The sequence below is a fragment of the Saccopteryx bilineata genome, chromosome 5 (assembly GCF_036850765.1).
Source record: "Saccopteryx bilineata isolate mSacBil1 chromosome 5, mSacBil1_pri_phased_curated, whole genome shotgun sequence".
Taxonomy (NCBI): domain Eukaryota; kingdom Metazoa; phylum Chordata; class Mammalia; order Chiroptera; family Emballonuridae; genus Saccopteryx; species Saccopteryx bilineata.
The window spans coordinates 158406552-158427710 of NC_089494.1; the positions used below are offsets into that span (position 1 = coordinate 158406552).

General features: G+C 38.3%; 1 protein-coding gene across 1 annotated transcript in view; it reads left to right on the forward strand.

The window, feature by feature from the left end:
* Positions 1-21159, forward strand: part of ITGA8 (integrin subunit alpha 8) — a 287595-nt gene that overhangs the window by 180540 nt on the left and 85896 nt on the right. Inside the window, exons 14-21 of the mRNA XM_066280756.1 lie at positions 360-405; positions 3291-3398; positions 8182-8237; positions 8658-8812; positions 10414-10551; positions 11042-11109; positions 12491-12638; positions 18264-18356. Coding sequence (XP_066136853.1) covers positions 360-405; positions 3291-3398; positions 8182-8237; positions 8658-8812; positions 10414-10551; positions 11042-11109; positions 12491-12638; positions 18264-18356 — 812 coding nt within the window. The remainder of the gene's footprint in view (positions 1-359; positions 406-3290; positions 3399-8181; positions 8238-8657; positions 8813-10413; positions 10552-11041; positions 11110-12490; positions 12639-18263; positions 18357-21159) is intronic.

Sequence of the window (21159 nt, forward strand, 5' to 3'; positions counted from 1 at the left end):
TAGGCATCATGCACATGCTTTTTTCCTTTTGCTTTCCTGAATATATGTGCCTTGCATCTGGAAGGTGGGAGAAATGGAGAAATGGTGTGTGTTATGATGAGTTTATTAAGCATTTTTAGAAAGTTGGCCTTCCCAAGTCCAGAAGGGTTTGAGATCTACTGTTTAATCTGTCATATTGAACAATTACAGTGAAGTTCCAATATCCTTTCTAAAATGTCTCAAAAATGGTGCAATTTTCTATTTTTATTTTTATGACTCTCAATCTGCAATAGACATTTCAGGATGCTCTATGTGCAATTTATGATAATGAGTTTACATTGTTTTTATAAAATTTGTGCATGTGTTTTTATCTTTTTTAGATTTAATTGTGGGTGCATTTGGAACAGGAAAAGTAGCTGTTTATAGGTATGTGGTTGGTGTATGCAAATTTTTAATTGAGATATAATTGACACGTGGCATTATCTTAATTTCAGGCATACAACATAATGATTCAATATTTGTATATATTGTGACATGATCGCTACAGTAAGTCTAGTTACTATCATTACCTCACATAGTTATAGGCTTCTTTTGCTAGTCATGAGAACTTTTAAGATATCTCCTCTCAGCAACTTTCAAATATGCAATATTTAACTATAGTGTTGTTAACTATAGTCACCATGCTGTCATTACACTGTAGGACTTACTGGAAGTTTGTGCTTTTTGACCACTTTCACCTATTTTGCTCCTGCCCCACATACCCTGCACCACCCCTGGCAACCACCAATCCATTTTCTGTATCTATGTTTGTTTTTTGGTGTATTTTAAATAAAAAATATTTTTTAGATTCCACATATAAATGAGATCATATGGTATTTGTCTTTGTCTGAAATTTTTACTTACCATAATGCTCTCAAGGGCCTTCTATGTTGTTGCAATGGCAAGATTTCCTTTTTTATAGATGAATAATATTTTATTATACTTATACACCACATTTTCTTTCTTTATGCATCTATCAATGAATGTGTTTTTTCTAATTGTTTCAGATACATTTCCTTTTTGCTGTTAGTTTTACCTTAAGGAGTATATCTGTATGATTTATTTTGGAGAACATATAAATGCTCTTTTAAAGTTTGGAGGAATTGTTGCTCTAATTATTTCCTTATTTATCCCTCTGTCTTTTTATTATACCTCATGGCCAAACTTTCATCCCCTACTAACATAATTTTAAATAAGATATGAATCTTAGCAGAACTTATAAAATGAAACATTTTTATATGTAACTATATTTAAATGCTTCCCTTTGCTTTAGAATGCATTAAAATGTTCTTATAGAGAAGGATTATGGGATGGGAGAATGTTACTATGTCCCTTGGCCTCTACAATCAAGTGAGGACACTAAGTTAGAGAATAGAAAATATCAGGAATTCATAGGCTCCAATAGCAAGCATTGAACAACAGTTCAAATATGACAGGTCTTAAAAAAAAGTGACAGGTCTTGCTTCAAAAACCTGGCCATTTCCACACACTCAAAATCCATAATCTTGGCTAAGTTCCTGTAACTTTCTGAACCTCTGATTTTTCATCTATAAAAAGGGGATTACTACTCTTTAAGATAATTTTTGTTAAAAGGATTAAGTGGGAATCTGCATGTAAAGTACACAGAATAGTAACTGGTAGACAATCTAAAATTTTTTGATTTTTTTTTCTTCTTAAAAAAAGTTTTATGGGAATGAGGTCAAGATATCAAGACAGAAAGCAGAGAGCTGACGCAGGTGTTCTGGGCACATATTGCTAACCTAGCTGAACTCCCAGGTACATTATTAAGTTAGATTCCCTCAAGTAGGTAAGATTTTCTTCTTCACCGGTCCTAACACATACTCAGAGGACTGATTTATACCAGCCATTCTCCAGTTCAGGTTATAGAGAATCAGATGGTTGAAACACTCAAAGTACCAGGATGAGGCTATGTTTGTTTTGGCCACGAGTCTGTGCCAATCAGAGTTTATGGAGTAAAACTGACTCGCAATCCAGCCGCTATGCTCTGAATCTACCACCACATTTGTGCCAAGGTTGTGTGTTCCATGAGCTACTCCCAGTCAATTACCAGGCACAACAGGGATGTAAACATGGGTCCACTCCTGTGGACATGGAGATACTCTAACAGGCAACTTCGGCTCCCTGTGCCCTGGATGTAACTTTCTTCTGGATACCCTCTCTTCCCTCACTCCTTCCAAGCGATCAGCCTGCATCACAGTCTGGGCCCTGGATCACAGCCTCTTCCATTCCCTACCCTTTTTTCTCATCAATGTTTGCCCCCTAAATGTCTTACATGTCTAATCCTGTCTTATCATCTGCCTTTCTGAGGACTGGAACTAACACGATATTGGAAACAAAGTAATATAACACAGTGTAGATAAAGAGGGTAGCGGAGTTCAGCCAGATTCCCGGCAGGCCCCATGGCTGCAGTCTTGAAATTGTTTACAGTGATATCCTAAACAACACTCTGCCCTGAGTGAGGCATAGCCCTCCCACCTGTCAGAGAAAAACCTAGAGAGTGTAGAATCGATTCCTGTTGTCAGCTGAAGACTTGGCTCCCAGCTGTCATCTCTTGAAACTGAGCTTTAAAAATTGTCATGTTTCCTTTCCATGTGACTTACATTCTCATCTGGTTATGGGTTGTGGAAATTGCGTTCACGTTAGTCCCTCTCCTCAAACTTGGCTGCCCGTTAGAATCCCCGGGAAGGTTTAACAGGCCAGTGCCTGGTCCTGACCCGAGTGACCTGAGTCAGTTTGCCTCTGGCAAGGCATGGGCTTAGCGCCGATTTTAAAGCTCCTAGATGCCTACATTATATAGTCAGGATTGAGAACCACTGCTCCATGTGAAGCTAAATCTGCAAAGCATGGCTAGAAGTGCATCAAACTAAAAAATCATCAACCAATAAGGTGAGAAAATTCAAAAACTCAAGTACTTATAGACACAAATGACCATAGAATGATGTACTTCCTCAAACGTGAATGTAGACATAGTAGCAGATCCCAAAGCAGTATTTCACAACAATCTCGCCAAAATTCCACAAACCCACTCCATAAACAAAGCAAGTGGGTGAAGGCGGCTGTCCAAGGACGTTCTTTATTTGTCTTCACCAGCTCCCAGATGTAATTGGTTGAGTCTGGTGCACACCTGTTCAGGTGGTGAGGTAAATTCTTAGCACAAAGGCTAGTCGTGTTGGCAATAGCCTCTAGAAGTGGAGTGGGCTTCTGCCTGTGACTTCTGTGGCTCATTTAAATCCTGTGTTTCCTCCCTGCAGAGCAAGACCGGTGGTGACAGTGGATGCCCAGCTTCTGCTGCACCCAGTGATTATCAACCTGGAAAATAAGACTTGCCAGATTCCAGAGTCTACAACCTTGGTGGCCTGGTGAGTTAGTCCACTCAGGTTACACAGGGATTTTGTGAAGACACAGTTCCTGAGGTGGTCAGTCTGGGGTGGGCCCTGAGAATCTGCATTTCCAAAAAAAAAAAGTTGCAGAAGATGCTGATGCTACAGGTCTGTGCATCAAATACGAGTAGCAAGAAGTAAAAAAAAAAAAAAAAAAAAAAAGCGGGCACCCATGCCATGATGCTGATCTTTTGCTGTCAGCCTATCACAGAGGGCTACTTCTCCAACTTATAGGCTCCAGGTGGTATGAGAAGTACAGGAGACTCTTGAATGACACAGGTTTGAACTGTGCAGGTGCACTTATGCATGGATTTGTTTTCAATAAATATAGTTGGCCCTTTGTATCTACAGGTTTCACTTCCTCAGATTCAACTAACCGTAGATTGTGTTTTTGCATTCTCAACAGCAGATTTCGAACTATAGATCTAAAACACTGTTTTAGTCAGTGGTTGGTTGAATCCGCAGATATGAAGACCCAATTGTAGAGTCCAAAGTTACACTGTGTGGGGGTTAGGGAGCCTAATGCCCACTACTGTAGGGAAAACAGCTGTGGTTAGGCTTGCTCACCTGTTTTTTGGCGGTAAGCACTTTGCATGATTAGCATGTGAGCACGTGGCAGAGAGCCCTGTGTGTACAGCCTATATAGGCCATGGGTACTTTCCCACAGCGCAAATTGCTTGCTGCCTCCTTGAGTGGCTGTTTGCTTGCTTGATGCCTTTGGGAGACTCTAATAAACTGGAATGGCCCAACGCTTTCCGGCTCCGCAGTTCTGCCCGAATCCAATGTGAACCTGCCTGGCCTCGGCCACCGGCATTACATTCACCTTATTCTAAGTCAGCTGTATACAGTAAAAGCATTTCGGAAAGTTCCTAATGAAACAAATCTTGGAGATCTCTTTTAAATTGTTGGCATAATCAAAGAATGTTAACCAAACTGAAAATATAATAGAATGCCTTAACTTTTGCATTTGTGTATACTATGGATACCATTTTTCAGATATATACAATGTCCTTATTTTCTTTAATAGTAAGCTTGGCTTAAATTACTTGATTTCCTGAATGCTGAAAACAGATGTCATTTTTCTAACTTAGCATGTGCAGTTAGACAGAAGGTAAACGTTATCAAAATAGAGATTTTTGTGTCTTAAACTTTATTTTTGTGGCCATGATCTCATCATCCGGAATAAATAGCAGGAGAATTATGGTTCCTTTGCCTGTGCCATAGGAAAGCATGGCTTTATACAACTTCTGAAAGTGTTGCTTTTGAATCTTGCCTGTTATCCAAAGGGACTACAAAATGGAACTTGATTGTAAAGCAGCCCGAAAAAATGCCACTTTGTTTTTAATGTGTAGGATCAGAAGTCTGTCTTCCTGGGTAATGGCAGCAGGGTATATCCTCTGATAAATCAACAAATACTTGGAACGTGTGAGATCTGCCCTCATTTTCCAGAGAGGTGCTCTAACTTAGGCGGTATACTCGGTTCCTGAGAATGTCAGAATGCAGTCTTTACTCCAAGTTACAGTATGTCCAGCCAATGTTAGCATGCTACTGATGGCCTTTGGATAGGAATTCATACTGAAGTCAGAGCCTTTGAGGGTGGAGGGTAGGGGATGAAGAATTCTTTGGAAAACATCCTTTGCCGAGAGCTGGCCATTCTTAAAGGCCTGTCCTCTCCTTAACCAGCTTTTGAAAGAAGCTGGGAAATGTCCTGAGCACATTTTAAATGGGTTAAAACCTAAGATATTATAATGAAAACTTGATCTGAGGAAATATGTAAAAGGGCTAGCAGCTATCCTTACCCTGGCTTGATTAAATGAACATGAAATGAGTTGTGAGAATTACTGAGACACGAGTATTAAAGATTCAGTATTTCCCCTACAGTCAGTCCTATGTTCTCACATTCATTCATAACTGAATGGACTCTAGGCTGAATTCTTTTAAGCATATGTTTGTGGCACACTCTGATATAAAGTACTGTTTCACTCTAGATAATTTTTTCTAAGAACTTTTAGTAATTTTATAAAATTTAAGTGGGCTTAACAGAGTATGTGATCTACCTGGTTTTATGGAAAGAATATTACTTTTTAATAAAAAATGTCTTTTCATGAACCATTTTCTTTGTTGCATTGAATCATATTATTATAATAAAATGCAACTTATGTGGACATATATATAATATATGCCTCTATAATTTATGTGATTCTCTTGCATACATTTTCTGAACAATGTTTTGTTTTCATATTCAAAAATTTTAAATAGGGGCTCAGAGCATTAGAAAATGAAAGGTTAATATTTGGTTCATTCTAAAATGTGTTTCTCTGATACTTTTTAATTTCTTCTAAGAATTTAGCACAGTTTTCCTAAAATAGTTAAAATGTACTGGTTGACTTTCTTTTCTGTAATCTTGGTCTGTATTTTATATAACCTTGTATTGTACAGCTAAAAACAGATAAACTCTAACCTTGAAATAGTTCTTCACCTCCATCAATAGAATTTCTGTCTTTCAAACAGTGTAGTTTTATAAAGTATCTGCTACTAGAATTTCTATATTAGAAATAACATAAAGCCAGTTCAATTAATAAAAAGTTTTTATTTCATAAATTTAAAAATCAATAACTATCCATGTTTCAAATCTGAAAAGAAACTTCAAATATGCCTGCCTACCTTCATGTAAAATCTGCTATTTGCTATCAGTGAAATGAGATTTAATTGGTTAGACTGAACAATGAATTGCTACTTAAGTCCTGCTTCATGTTTATCTCATTCTTTCCCCATGATCCACGGCAATGAATGTTGTATCAGAGAATCATTATTCCACCATTCCTTTTATTTTTTCTGAAGTGAGAAGCAGGGAGGCTGTCAGACAGACTCCTGCATGCACCTGACTGGGATCCACCTGGCATGCCCACCAGGGGGCAATGCTCTGCCCATCTGACCATTGCTCTGTTGCAACTGGAGCCATTCTAGCACCTGAGTCAGAGGCCATGGAACCATCCTCAGTGCCCAGGCCAACTATGCTCCAATGGAGCCATGGCTGCAGGAGGGGAAGAGAGAGACAGAGAGAAAGGAGAGGGGGAAGGGTCAAGAAGCAGATGGGCACTTCTCTTGTGTGCCCTGGCCAAGAATCGAACCTGGGACTTCTACACGCCAGGCCAACACTCTACCGCTGAGCCAGCTAGCCAGGGCCCCAACCACTCTTGCCTTGAATTGGGTCTTGTGTTAGAGAGTTTGTAGTGGATTTTCCTGCCTCTTACATATCAGAAGCATGATACACAGTTCAATTTAAAATTTATGTGATAAAGAGGCTGAGTTGATTTGTTTTTTTGTTCCAATAAGACCTATTCAAACTATATATAATACACCATATTGACACTGATCCTAAGTTCTAGTTTGAAATTTTAACTGAATTAATAATTATTATTAATAGTTCACAGCTTAATTCAGTAACCAAAGACTTCCCAAAACATTGAACACAGAAAAAAAAAAAATTCCAATTTTGAAAGCTAAACCTGGTAGGAAATTTAAAGATGCGACGACCTATTCATCTTCCCTGGATATGTGTAATTAAAGTGAACATGGGCTGGAATTGGTGATTTCTCTGGGGAAGTGCCAAAAATGCTGTAATAATGGAGAAATCTCAGGAAACCTTTGGTTTAATGGCATGTGGCAAATTATTTACCCTGAAGGGAAACATTGACTGAGGTCACTGTAGATAGATGAATCCCAGATGTGACACATTTTCATGATGTTTGACACAGGAAGCTGACACATAATTAAAGTATGATTAGGGGTTATTTATTCCTTTTGGGTTCTGTAGAAATATTCTAACCATACTATGTATTTTACCAGCAAAAAAATGTTAAGATTGTCATTAAATCATGCTTAAGTATTTTCTTATATTTTTACTTTCTTAGAAATGTGTAAAGACCCCATCTCAAATGCTGACTGTTAGAGCTTGGCATTTCAGGAGGGAGGTGAGCACGTTTAGCAAAGTCAGGCGGAGTCAACTGGCCGTTTCTTATTCCTTCCGCGGCCACAGAACAGGCCCGAGTGCAGGACATCCTACACAGATGGCAGACAGCGCTCTGGATTATGTTCGAGGCAAGACTATCAAGTGTCTCGTACACATCCACCTCTTTTTATTGTCTTTATACATTGTGTCATGGAGCCTACCTAGCTTGAGACAGCCACCCTTCACTCCTTATGTTCCTTCCAGCAAGTGTCCCCTCTCCTTCCAAGTAGAGCAGGCATGTGGATTCATTGCTCCATGCCTCTTAGGATTAAATCCAAATTCTTTAACCTGAGTTTCAGAGTCCTGTCCCCTTCCCCATCTTGCTCTAATGCATGAACCACACCGAATTTCTTCAGGTTCCTCAAACGGGGTCATGCTCTAGCTTGTCTCCAGGCTCTACCACCAACTGTTCCCCTGCCATAGTGCCCAATCCTTCACTCGCTAGCACACAGAGATATTCATTTATTGAATGAAGGTAACAAATATTTGATCAACCTACTGATTAAATCAGCTAACCTCACCAGTCTTAATTGTATTAGTGTTATGGCCAATTGGTAGGATATGTATATATCTTTTATAAATGTAAGTGAATAAATATAAATTAATATATGCATATTTTTAGTTGTGTCTAATAAGGGACGTATAGAAGAAAACAATGTATTCATTCATCTGGAGTCAAGTAAAGGAAAAGTTCTACTTCCGATTCAAAACTTTATTAACCAGTCGATTATTGACTATTATTTTCCATAGCTTTTCCTTAAGCGTATGTGCATCTGTAGAAGGCCAGAGCATTTCAAACACAATAGGTGAGCATGCTTTCATTCTTATACTTGTATAGTATACTAAGAGAAGTAAGCTATAAGCATTTCTCTGCATAGACCACATAAAACTTTAAATGAGCCCTTCATTAATACCAAGATTCCTAGTGTATCTATGGAAACTTCTATTTAAACATTACTTGAATAATTGGTATTAGTATTATCTATAAAAACAGAAATAATTGGGGGGATAGGAATGACGATTTGTACTTTTAAAAACTAGTATTTTAGCATGGGAAGTATTCCATAAAATTTTTCTTAGTGCCTCTATTGTTTTGGATCCCAACTATGAAAAAAATGTTTCCTGAGTAAGCAAGTTGAAACAGGAACTCATAGCTCTGATAAAGCACTGCATTCATGGAATTCTTTTCCTTTACTGATTATGTTTTCTTCATTTCTCTCCTTTAGGCCTAACTGCTGAGGTTCAATTAGATTCCCTGAAACAAAAAGGAGCCATTAAACGCACACTCTTCCTGGATAACCGTCAGTCACATATCATCTTTCCTCTGGTGATAGAGCGGCAGAAATCCCGCCAGTGCCAGGACTTTATGGTTTACCTGCGAGTAAGTGTTCTGGAATCACTTCTCTGGCCTCTCACATCCAAAACCAAATTCTAAACGTTGTTGTCCCTCTACCCATCCTCCTTATCCACACCCACTTTCATTTTACGGGAGGAAATGATACTGTAAGGCTGCACACTCCCGTCTGGAGCCTGACTTCCGCTAACTGGCTCAAAGATGTGTTGCTGTTGATTCCCACGGCTTCTTTTCGTTTTGCTCACGATCTTGACAATAGCACTAACTCAGGTGGTTTTCATTTCTGACTGCCTCCCCCGCAAAACAACATAAATGTTAAACACAATTTATTTGAGTGTTTCTCCTCTGTGAGTATGTTTGGCCAGATTTTATCAACGTGCATCTCAGAGCCAACTCAGGAAAACGTGTATGCATTCAAAGCCTTTATTACAAGACATTTATGATTCTATATTTAAAGTAGTAAATTTTTAACAACAGCACCAAACCTACTGTGAAATTTAAAAAGCCAAAATATTTAGAACACAATTATTTCATCCTTTTTTATCTTTTTTAATTTAATGATTTTAGAGAGAGAAAGAGAGAAATATCAATTTGTTGTTCCACTTATTTATACATTTATTTATATATTGGTCTTTTGTATGTGCCCTCCCAAAAATCAAACCCACAACCTTGGTGATATTGGGCTCTAACCAACTGAACTACCTGGCCAGGACCACAATTATTTCATCTTCTTACCATTTGTGAGGTTGTCATCATTCTTTCTTATTTTGTCTCCTCCTTTAACGGACTTACTTAGTGAGGAGAAAGCTTACAAACACACTCTAGAAAGATGGGCACATGACCCTTAAGTCTCATTATGACCTTGATTGGCACACAACTGAAGGGTGGTATGTTCACCACTTGGTATAAGGTGTTCTGTGTGCTTATAAATTCTACCAACTTCATGAAAGTAACAAATCTCAATTCACAAAACTTTCAACACTTATTACATATATAAATATGATTTTTTTACTTTGTAATTTGACCAATCTGTGTGAGGTGTTTTTTTTTTGAAATCTGGAGAACCTGAAGATTACCTCTAGAAGCATATATTTTAGTGAAGCCACAGCTCTAAAAGATTCATCTCGGCCCTGGCCAGGCGACTTAGTGGATAGAAGGTCGGCCCAGCATATGGACATCCCAGGTTCCATTCCCGGTCAGGGTACACAGGAGAAGTGACTATCTGCTTCTCTCCCCCTCTTTCTCCACCTTCTCTCTCTTTTCCCCTCCTGCAACCAGTGGCTTTACTGGTTCAAGCATCAGCCCCAGGCGCTGAAGAGAGAGCTCTGTTGATTAGATTAGAGTACCAGCCTCAGAGGGGGTTGCCGGGTGGATCTTGGTCAGGACACATATGGGAGTCTGTCTCACTATTTCCCCTCCTCTCATTTACAAAAAAAAAGATTCATTTCTGAAATGTATTAATTAAGCTGGCTACTATATACCACATCAATCAGTGTGTGCATAAACTCGCAAGAGTGATAATTACTTCATCATTCACTTTCATTAACTAAAGTCTAGTGCCTTTCACAGACTAACATCTTGCAGCTAATTCACAAAGCCTTTCTTGAGCTTCTAATTATTTTCCCCAGGATGAAACTGAATTCCGAGATAAATTATCTCCAATCAACATTAGTTTGAATTATAGTTTGGATGAATCCACCTTTAAGGAAGGCCTGGAGGTGAAACCAATATTGAACCATTACAGGGAAAACGTTGTTACTGAACAGGTGGGTCATTGACATATCTTTGATGATGTACTGTATTCTCAGTTAGGCCAAGGGCACTGTCCTTGTGACCGTAAATTGGAATCCAGTCTCTTTTGTCTTCATTCCTGCACACAAACATGTAACATTTGGGAGCTTCTTCTAACATGTTTCCTGAAACACTGCATCATTATGTTTTCAGAAGCCCATCCCCTTGTACAACCAAGATTTAATTTGTTCAAAATGTGGCTGTGATGGAAGCAGTACAGCTCGTAATCCTCAAAACATTGCCAGAGTCACATTCTTTACAGACATTTCAGGATGAATTGGAATTGGGCTATTATGTAAATTAGCCAATATTGGGAGGTTAGTGCCTAACATGGGGCTTCTAGAATCATGCCTAATGAAATGAAAGCTTTGGTTTAATTTGTGGAATCATTCATAATTTTCAAGAAAAATGATGTGATTCAAATTTTCCAAGATTATTCCTGATGTGTGTTTGCACACAACGCAGGCTCACATCCTGGTGGACTGCGGAGAAGACAACATGTGCATTCCTGACTTGAAGCTGTCAGCTAGACCGTAAGTTTAAATAAATAAACTTGTACATTTTATCTAATGGAATACAGGTGTTTATTTAAAGCTTCTCTGGAGAAAGTATACACTTCCAGCTACTACTACTACAAAAAAAAAATACACTGCATGAAATTCTTGAGCTTGGCTACACTTTGGGTTAGCCTGTGGCTTGGGTCAGTTCTTTGTCATTGGTATCAAGTGATACATCCTAAGATTTTGCCTGGGCTGTTTCATCTTTCAGCAGCAGTTAAAAAAAATGTTTTTGTTCAAAGTAAACTTGTCTATGGGTGGTTCAGGTTGTATTTGCTTGTCTCAGTTCTGTGGGCAAAGTATTCAGAGACAGGCTGTTTCCATCGACACCTTGGCTGAAACTTTTTTTACAGCACCCCATGGTTGGAAGGCATCCTTAAAATTGTCCAAACAAAAATCAACTTTAATTTGCTGGAGGAAAAAAATGTAATGGCACTCTATGGAGTAAAGCAGAAGGTGTCACAAAGTTAAATAAGAATCAAAGTCACCAGACCAGCACTGGTAATTGTGTTGCATCATGATATGGAAAAAAAATGAAGATGGAAAACATCTATGCTGAAAAGAAAACAGATTCATGCTTCTTCACCCCATCCCCATCAGGATTTGTCTCACTGTCAGTGTTTGGAAACTGTTTGATATCTCACAAAGAGGCTTTCTCTAAACTTCACAAGTTAGCCAGTGTTCAAAGCAATGGCTTTGATTAAGGGTCAAAAGGGAAATAGGCATTTCAAATGTTGGTTCAATTTGAAGTTCAGGAGTGAATTAAATTTCCTCAAAATAGCTCACAATCTTCAATCAGCTATTTGTCATCTTGTGTCTGTCTCTTTCTTCCCTCTCACTGTTTACTTTGCCCTCCCCGTCTCCCCCACTGAGTTTCTAAGCCCTGCCTCTCTGCTTGTCTTACTTCCTGCTGGATGTGTTCAAAGATGTGCTGGAGCTGCTCATTTTGGGTTATGAGCCAATTGTTAAATTTGCTAGAATTTTTTCTGGCAGATTGTTAAATACGTTAGTAGCTTGAAATTGACCACAGTGGGAGGATTCATAGGATTGGAATCAGCAAATGCTACAAATAGGTATGGGGGGTTTCTAGTTTGTTTGCTGTGTTTTGTTTTGTTTTGTTTTTGAGACCTGGTTGTCAAACATTTACCAGCACGTCATTGAATGCTTTCCAGTTTTTCCCACCCAGACATGGTTCTGATTCTTCTCACCATCCCTTCATGACCATACATCTTCTTTTAGTCCCAGTCTTGCATTTCTATACTTTCTGTCTTTTTCCCCCAGATAAGGCCTTAAATAAAACACCCATGAATCCAGAGAAATACAGTATCTAATGATTCCTATTAAACTGCATTTCTAGAGATAAGCATCAGGTCATCATTGGAGATGAAAATCACCTTATGCTCATAATCAATGCAAGAAATGAAGGAGAAGGAGCCTATGAAGCCGAACTCTTCGTGATAATACCAGAAGAGGCAGATTATGTTGGGATTGAGCGCAGCTACAAGGTAATGCCCACCAATTATTTGAAGTAGTAAAGAGCTAGGTGTACTTTAGAAGTCAAATCCACGTTCAGTAGAGCCATCTTAGCAGACAGCTTCTTCCTCAATAAAAGAGAAAATGACACTTTACTGTGTTAATCATAATCGCAATGCACCAGGAAGGGGGATGGTTTTAAACAGTACTAATATCTTTCTTGGCCATAGTGTAAAGATAAATCAGCCAAAGTTTGAGAGCTGAAGCAAGGAGGAGTAATACAAGTAGATGGAAAAAAAATCAGCTTACCAATTGATGGATCTATCAGCTAAATTCACAAGCTGACTCCTACCACCACTGGCTATTTTCAGGGCTTTGTTTTGAGTTCCTTTAAGTTTCAAGCAGGTCCAAGGAGGTCTGGTTCTCATTATAGCTTTTGGAAGAAGGTCCAGCCAATCCCAGCTGAGCACTGATAACAACCTAGACAGGCACTAGAAAGGAAACACGTTCATTTTTCTTTCTTCGTGGTCCACCTTTTTTGGGACTGGGACCAAGAAAAGCCAGGTCTTTGTCATTTGCCAGTCCGGCAGTGCTGCTATTTATTAAACTGACATGGATGCTTTTATAGTCTTCCTTTTCTTATCAGAACACGAATCTTCCCACTCAGAGAATCCAAAGGTTCTGCTGTGTTTATAACCATTTGGTCTAAAATACCATTACAAATACATTGTAGGATAATGGAAAGAGTACCTCATTTCCAGACATGTGCAGACTCACAATTAATGGCACAGACCAAGTTTAACATTCTTTCACCATCATCACAGCCCTTCACACAGAGCTAGGCACAGTGGGCATTGCTTAACAACCTGCAGGTGGACTTGCTCACTAAACTACAATTTATTAAATTCATGTGACTTTCCAAGCACTACCTATTCTGAAGAGTGTGAACACATTAATGATTAAATAGTTTAATGAAAAATAATTCCTCTGAAGAGATGTTAACAAACTCTGGTCATAATAGTAATTTATAGGCATTGAAAAACATCGAGAATATAAAATTCTCTACTCACACCTCTAGTCTCATGGTTTTTGTTTTGGTTAAATTATCTTCTTGGTAAAAAAAAATTTTAAAAAGTAGAAGACTGGATAAAGAAGATGTGGCACATATACACCATGGTATACTATTCAGCCATAAGAAATGATGACATCGGATCACTTACAACAAAATGGTGGGATCTTGATAACATTATATGGAGTGAAATAAGTAAATCATAAAAAAACAAGAACAGCAGGATCCCATACATTGGTGGGACATAAAAACGAGACTAAGAGACATGGACAAGAGTGTGGTGGTTAGGGGGGGCGGGGGGAGGGAAGGAGGAAGAAGGGGGGTGGGGGAGGGGCACAAAGAAAACTAGATAGAAGGTGACGGAGGACAATCTGACTTTGGGTGATGAGTATGCAACAGAATTGAATGACAAGATAACCTGGACATGTTTTCTTTGAATATATGTACCCTGATTTATTGATGTCACCCTATTAAAATAAAAATTTATTTATTAATAAAAAATAAAATAAAATAAAATAAAAAAATAATAAATCCAGGTGAGTAATAATCATGCACCTTGACAGTTATACAATAACTATGAATTTCTGTTGAAGAAATTCATAGAAAAATATCACCTATAAATACTTCATGCAGATGATACATAAACAAACAACAAAAAAATGAGCTCACATATGTCATTTTGAAGCATTTCAAGGCTCCACTCGTTTTATCTCAATTCCCTTCATGCTACTCCTCCTCTGATGTGGTGAGCACAACATCTATTCTGAATTGTTTTCCCTTTAGCAGAACATTCAGTTTACTGTTCCCTTTGTCACGTGGAAGATGTGGAGATCACTTGTTGGCTTCTCTCTTGGGTTCTAAATGTTACAACAGACAGGATCCATAATCCCAAATCCCAAAAGAGTCCTTACCTATTCTTCCATCAGTTTCCCTAGGCCAGAGACTTTGCTCAGTCTTTGAATTTTGCATGACTAAGCCACATTCTACTTTCTTCTTTGTTTTTAAGCAGTTTGAGGGGGGGGGGTTGTTTGATTATTTGAGTTTGTTGTTGTTGTTTTGAGAGAGGAGCCTGGAGAGAGAGGCAGAGGAACACTGAGCTGATCCTGTATGTGCCCTGACTAGGGAATCCAACCGGCAACCTCCGCGCTTTGGGTGGATGCTCCAACAAACCAAGCTATCCAGCCAGGGTTTTATTGATTTTTATAGAGACAGAGAGAGGAAGGGAAAGAGAGGGGAAGAGGAAAGAAAGCATTCACTGGTTGCTCCACCAATCGTGCATTCTTTGGTTGCTTCTCATGTGTGCCCTGACTGGGGATCAAACCTACAACCTTGTTGTTTCAGGCAACGCTCTTAACCGACTGAGCTAACCTGCCAGGGCCAAGGTTTGTGTATCTTTTTATTTAAACTCAGTTCAAGATTTTTTTAAACAACTTTTACTCAAGAGAAAATGTATTGGGATTGTCTAATTGTAAGTGTTTTTTTTTGTTGTTGTTGAAAACACTTATCTTTTAAAAAATATAGATGGTGATCATCTCTTTCTCTGGAAAGCTTAAGTGAGCCAACCTTTATACTTCCCTTTGGTGGCCTTCCTTCTAAAGTTTTCTACAAATAAAGTCAATGTGCTTTATCATTTTGTTATTATTATTATTATTATTGTAGTAGTAGTAAATTATATGTAACATAAAATTTACCATTTTTAGTGGTACAGATTCAGTGGCATAAACTACATTCACATTGTTGTGCAACCATCACCCCCATCCCTCCACAGAATACCTTTCATCTTGCAAAACTGAAACTCTGTACCCATCAAACACTAACTCCCAGTTCCCCCTTTCCCTATCCCCTGGGAACCACGATTCAACTTTCTGTCTTTATGGATTTGGCTGTTCTAGGAACCTCATATACTCCACTTCACTCCCGTCTCACACCCAGCTCACATTCAGCGTGTCCAGAACTAGACTTCTCGTCTTTCCACACTCATGTTCCTCCTCCGCCCTCCATTGCCCATCTCAGAGAATGGCACCAGCATTCACCTGACTTCTGAAGCCCAAGTTAGTCCTAAACGCCCCAAGTCCACATCTTTTCTCCATCCCAGTGTGGCTGTTACTGCCTTCTCTAGGTGGGCATGATTGTCCTCTGAGTTTACTAAAACAGTTTCCTAATTCATCTTCCTATCTCCCTGCCTCCAGTCCCTTTTCCTGCAAAGGAAGCCATCTTTCTTAGATGAGGATGTGACCACATCGATTTCTTGCTTACAACCCTCACTAGCTCCCCATTGCTTTTAAAGGTAAAGTCCAAATTCCTGAGATGACTAACAAGACCCTTACTGTCACCCTATGTACCTCTTTAGCCTCATCACTAATCATTGATTCTTTCCTTGAGCCCACACTGTAAATTCCAGTGGGATGGAATTTCTTTTCAGTTTCTGTAATAGCCCTTCACACTCTCACCACAAAGAGATTGCACCCTCTCTCTGACACATTAACTACTGTTCCCCCTCTTATCCAGCTTAATCTTTCTGTTCATCCTTTGGGCCTCCACATACTAAAGATTGAGACTGCTAACATTTATTTTGCAATTGTTATGGACTGGGTACTACCTTAAGCTCCTGCATGTATTTAATTTACTCAATCTTCATCATCTCCAGTTTATAGGTCAGGGGAAATTCAGGAACATGCCCAAAGCTACACAGCTATTATGTAGCAGAACCAAGACTGAAACCTCCATTATTAGATCCAGCCCTTGTTCTTAACCACTGATCTGCACTGCCCCCCATCAGATGAGATGTCACTTCCTTCAGGGTGACTTTTCTGGTTGCTTAAATCAATGTGCACGTATGTCCTCCTCTACCACTACAAATTTCTCCTACCATAAAATTTAACAAACTGTCCTGTGTTTCTGTTTGCTTGTGATATTTACTGCAATTCCTTGGAAAATCCATGAGGGCAAAGATTCTTTTTTTATCAGTGCCTTTCAAATAGCAGGTACACAGTACATATTTTCAGTGAGTGAATAAATGCACGAGTGACACTCTAAGAGCTATAAACATATTAGACCGAGAGTGTTCCTGGAACAGCAGAGGAAAGTAACCTAGAAATATCTAGAAAAACAGTTATTATTTCTCTCACTCAGAGAGGAAATAAAGGTTAAAAAAAGAAAAAGGTTAGAAGATCTGGGGAAAGAACTTTGATTGATGTAGAAAATCTATTTCTAGAAAGCTGGAATAAATGAACGTACAACTTTAAATTTTTATATAAAATAAAAATCTTTAGTATAAAAACAAAACCCTTGAATTGTATTCAGGGAATACATGGGCATGTTTTTCAAGCTTTTGCTGGATTTTTTTTTCTATTTTCAGGATTGGGTTAATAATCTCAACATAAAACATCTCTGTATGATTAGAGTTAGTTATGCATTCTTAAGCTTGAATACATACTGAAGGTATCTTTGAGGAGAGAAAATATTACCAGCATTTTGAAAATATATTTCAATGAAAAGATTAAGCAAAAAAAAAGTCAAAAACCTCATAGACAACAGTAAAGTGATTACCAGAGGGAAAAGGGGTGGGGGAGGCAGAAGAGAATGAAAGGGGGTAAATGGTGATGGAAGGGGACTTGACTTGGGGTGATAAACAGACAATACAATATACAGATGACATATTATAGAATTGCCCCCCTGAAACATATAATTTTATTAACCAATGTCACCCCAATAAATTCAATTTAAAAAATATATTTCTTAGTCCCATCAGGAGACTGACATGTCATTCATTCATTCATAGAGACATTAGGTTTTGAAGTGTGTAAAGGGCTCAGGGTAGAGAATCAAGTGTGGATTTCTAGGCAGCTGGGAGTAACCAGAGGACGCCAGGTGAAGCCATGAGCATAGGGCAGGACGTCAGAGATAAACCTCTTTTTCTTCCCCCTCTTCTATGGTTTAACCTTGAGACCTTCTCCAACACAGAATCCAAAGCACCTCTTCAATGAGTTTTTGTATATTCTAATCAGAATAGGAATTAGGGAGGAGAAGGGAGACAGGAAGCACGGGGTAGACATAAAAGTGTTCTCTTTCCATCTTAACTATTCAGAGGATTGAACTGAGATTGATTGTGTAATCTCAAAATGGGACCATGCTGTGTAGAAATTTGTGTTCAAAGCATTTCTCCTGCAAATAGACATTGAGTCATATGATCATCTATACGCATACTGTCATTTCATTTTTTACAAGAATAAATTTGTTTAGTTGTGTTGAATTAGCTGTGATCTTCATGACCCAAATTAAACACTAATATTAGTGAAAAATAATTTCTAAAATATTTGTATAAATACTGTAAGAAGCATTTTTTTTCTCAAGGAAACACAATATATATTTCTACCAATCCAAAACTGTTTCTTTCTAAAATTTAACTTCAGTCTTTTCTCTCAAGTTTTTCTTCTGAGTTGATGGTCACAAACTAATGCTTGGGCACAGTTACCCACACAGGTGTTTGAAATCAGGAGGAGCTTCCCGCCCACAGCATTGCTTTTGTGACAGGATGTAATTTATTCTGCCCCCTGAACTCCACCCTTGGTGTTCTTTCCTATTGTAGGTATTGCGACCACTGAGCTGTGAGTACAAGATGGAAAATGTAACCAGAACAGTGGTGTGTGACCTTGGGAACCCTATGATGGCTGGAACAAATGTAAGAGAAAACCAGAAATACTGAACTGATTTCTGTCTAATTGAATGTTTAAAAAAACTAATAGAAAGCTCCCCAATTAGCACTCAGCAATTTAGCACATAGCAATTAAAACAAATTAGGCAGGAAATTACCAGGGTAGTGGATTTAGCATTGTAACCAACACCGAGCATATAATCTAAGGTTAAAAACACCAATGAATACTTCTATATGCTTTCTCTTTGAACTTTACTCTTACATATCTTTTAGTTGCAACAAATTTATAAATGCTATTTTTTTACTAAAGATTTTTTCTTTGTATTTTCTTTGAATTTACTACAACCTTTTCTTTGAATTCAAAAACAAATACAAAGTGAGAAATTTAAGAATAACAATTGAAAATTTTAGCAAAGACTATTAAATTTTTATTTCCAATATATTTCCCACATGAATATCATTCACAGTATTTTCATATTAAAATACTATAATAATTCAGCTTTTCAGTCAGCCTTACCAGGTATTACTTAAAGACCTAGTATCTTACTTGAAGAGTAATACTTGAAGAAAAATGTAGCAAGAAAATAAAAGGGTTTATAATAATCTGTAACATGCGTATGAAAGAATAAGGACTTGAGGTTTTCCTCTCCTCTTCCCCCTCCTGGTCCCCTACGCCCACACTACTTCTCCTCCCCCTCCCCCTCCCCCTCCTCCCTCTTCCTGCTCCTCTCCTCCTCCTGCTCCGCCTCCTCCCCCTCCTTCTCCCCCTCCTTCTCTTCCCCCTCCTCCTCCTCCTTCTCCTCCTCCTGTTCCTCCTCCTCCTCCTCCTCTTCCCCCTCCTCCCCCTCCTCCTCCGCCTTCTTTTCCTCCTTTACCAGCTCCTCCTCCTCCTTCTTTTTTCCCCCCAGATTTAGAAACTTCCTGTGCAGTATTAGTTGTGGGCAATAGTTTATTTTATGCAATTACAGTTCAAATATACACATAGGAACTTCCTGTAGTAAATATCACTGTGGAAATAATTATTTTTTGAAGTCAAAAATAAATAAAAATTCAGAAATCTGCAAATACTACATAATTAAATGTTACAGAAATTAAACGTATACAGTCCTCTATTTTGTATTAGATGTTTATGATTATCAATAAAATGGTTTGAAAAAATAATTCATGAAAATTTATAATTGCATAAGTTTGTATTAGAACACTTCCCAAATTATATTCCAAAGAGAGTTCTGTGGTCACTGTTGAATTCCCTGGGACACTTAGTTGTACATTTGCATTTTTTAAAATTATTTTTATTCATTTTAGAGGAGAGAGAGAGAGAGAGAGAAAGAAAGGGGGGAGGATCAGGAAGCATCAACTCCCATATGTGCCTTGACCGGGCAAGCCCAAGGTTTTGAACCGCCGACCTCAGTGCTCCAGGTCGGTGCTTGATCCACTGAGCTACCACAGGTCAGGCTTACATTTGCATTTTTAAGGTACTGAGAAGTGCTACAGTAAATAAACCTTTTAGCCCAGTGTTTCACACATGAATTTGAGCATTTGAAACTTTCTATCAGGAAATGCCTATTCCAAACTTATACTTCAGGATATTGTCCTAGAATAATATTTTTGTTTTTTCGCACTATAATAAACACTATACCATTGATCCTGGTGCAGGGGTCGTCAAACTTTTTATAAAAACCGCCCACTTTTGCAGTGCTGGTCAACCTCGTCCCTACCGTGCAATCAAACAGCGCCGCGATTGGCCCATCATGAAAGCTGGAACGCCCACTAGTGGGCGGAAGGGACCAGGTCTACCAGCACTGCAAAAGTGGGCGGTTTTTATAAAAAGTTTGACGACCCCTGTAGGTAAATATTTAAATGAAAGATAAACTTTTAGAATAGATTTTTATTAACTAGCACGTATTGATGGCCCTCTGTGTTATAAACCTATTACTGGGTGCTTTTTCAATGCTAGTTTATTTAATTTTCACAACAACCAACAACTCTATGAGTCAAGTATTTCTCCTATGTTATAGATGAGAAAACTAAGACTCAGAGAAGTCAAATGAATTGTCCAAAGTCACACAGGTAATGAAGGACAGACCCAAGATTTGAACCAGGCCTGACTACATCCTGTCTGCAAAATTGTGATAAGTACTTGAGTGAAAACTAATGGATAGCAGATGAGATATTTAAACAAAGCCATAAAAGATAGAATGAGTCTAAGCTGAGATATTAGAACATTTTTTCATTAGAATCCTTTAATCTAGAAGCTTATAAATCTTTTTGCTAGTTTTCAACAAAAGTCCAACCACCATAATTTGATATGAAGAGTTTTCCCAAAGGCCAAAGAAAAATGAATTGACATGTTGACAATGGTGTTAGCATCTATAGATGACTGGGCACTTACTCATTTTTCAGTATTAACAGTGTAAAATCTAGACTAGAGATCATAAGCTCTTCAGTAACTAAGAATAATCATGGAACAAAAACTGGCCACCAGCGTCAAAGTGCAGTATTAAAATGGCCGGTGGTCTTAACCACAAATGTGTTTATGTGAAGCGATGTCAATCCATTTTACCAGCAAGTAATCTTTAGAAGTCAAGGAAGTAAATTGTTTCTATTCATTTATCTCTGAGGTCTATAGTGGAAGAAACCTGATAGCTTTCTTATCTCACCATTTAATGCCCTTAAACACATCCAATTTTATTGCATTCTGTTTTGTTATAAAACACTTTGATTTATTTACTTCTTCATTTTGTACTTTAAAAAGAATACTCTCAGTGGATTGTAGTAAATTCCAAGCATAAAAGCGGGCCTCGATATTAAAAAGCATTGTAAATCTCCA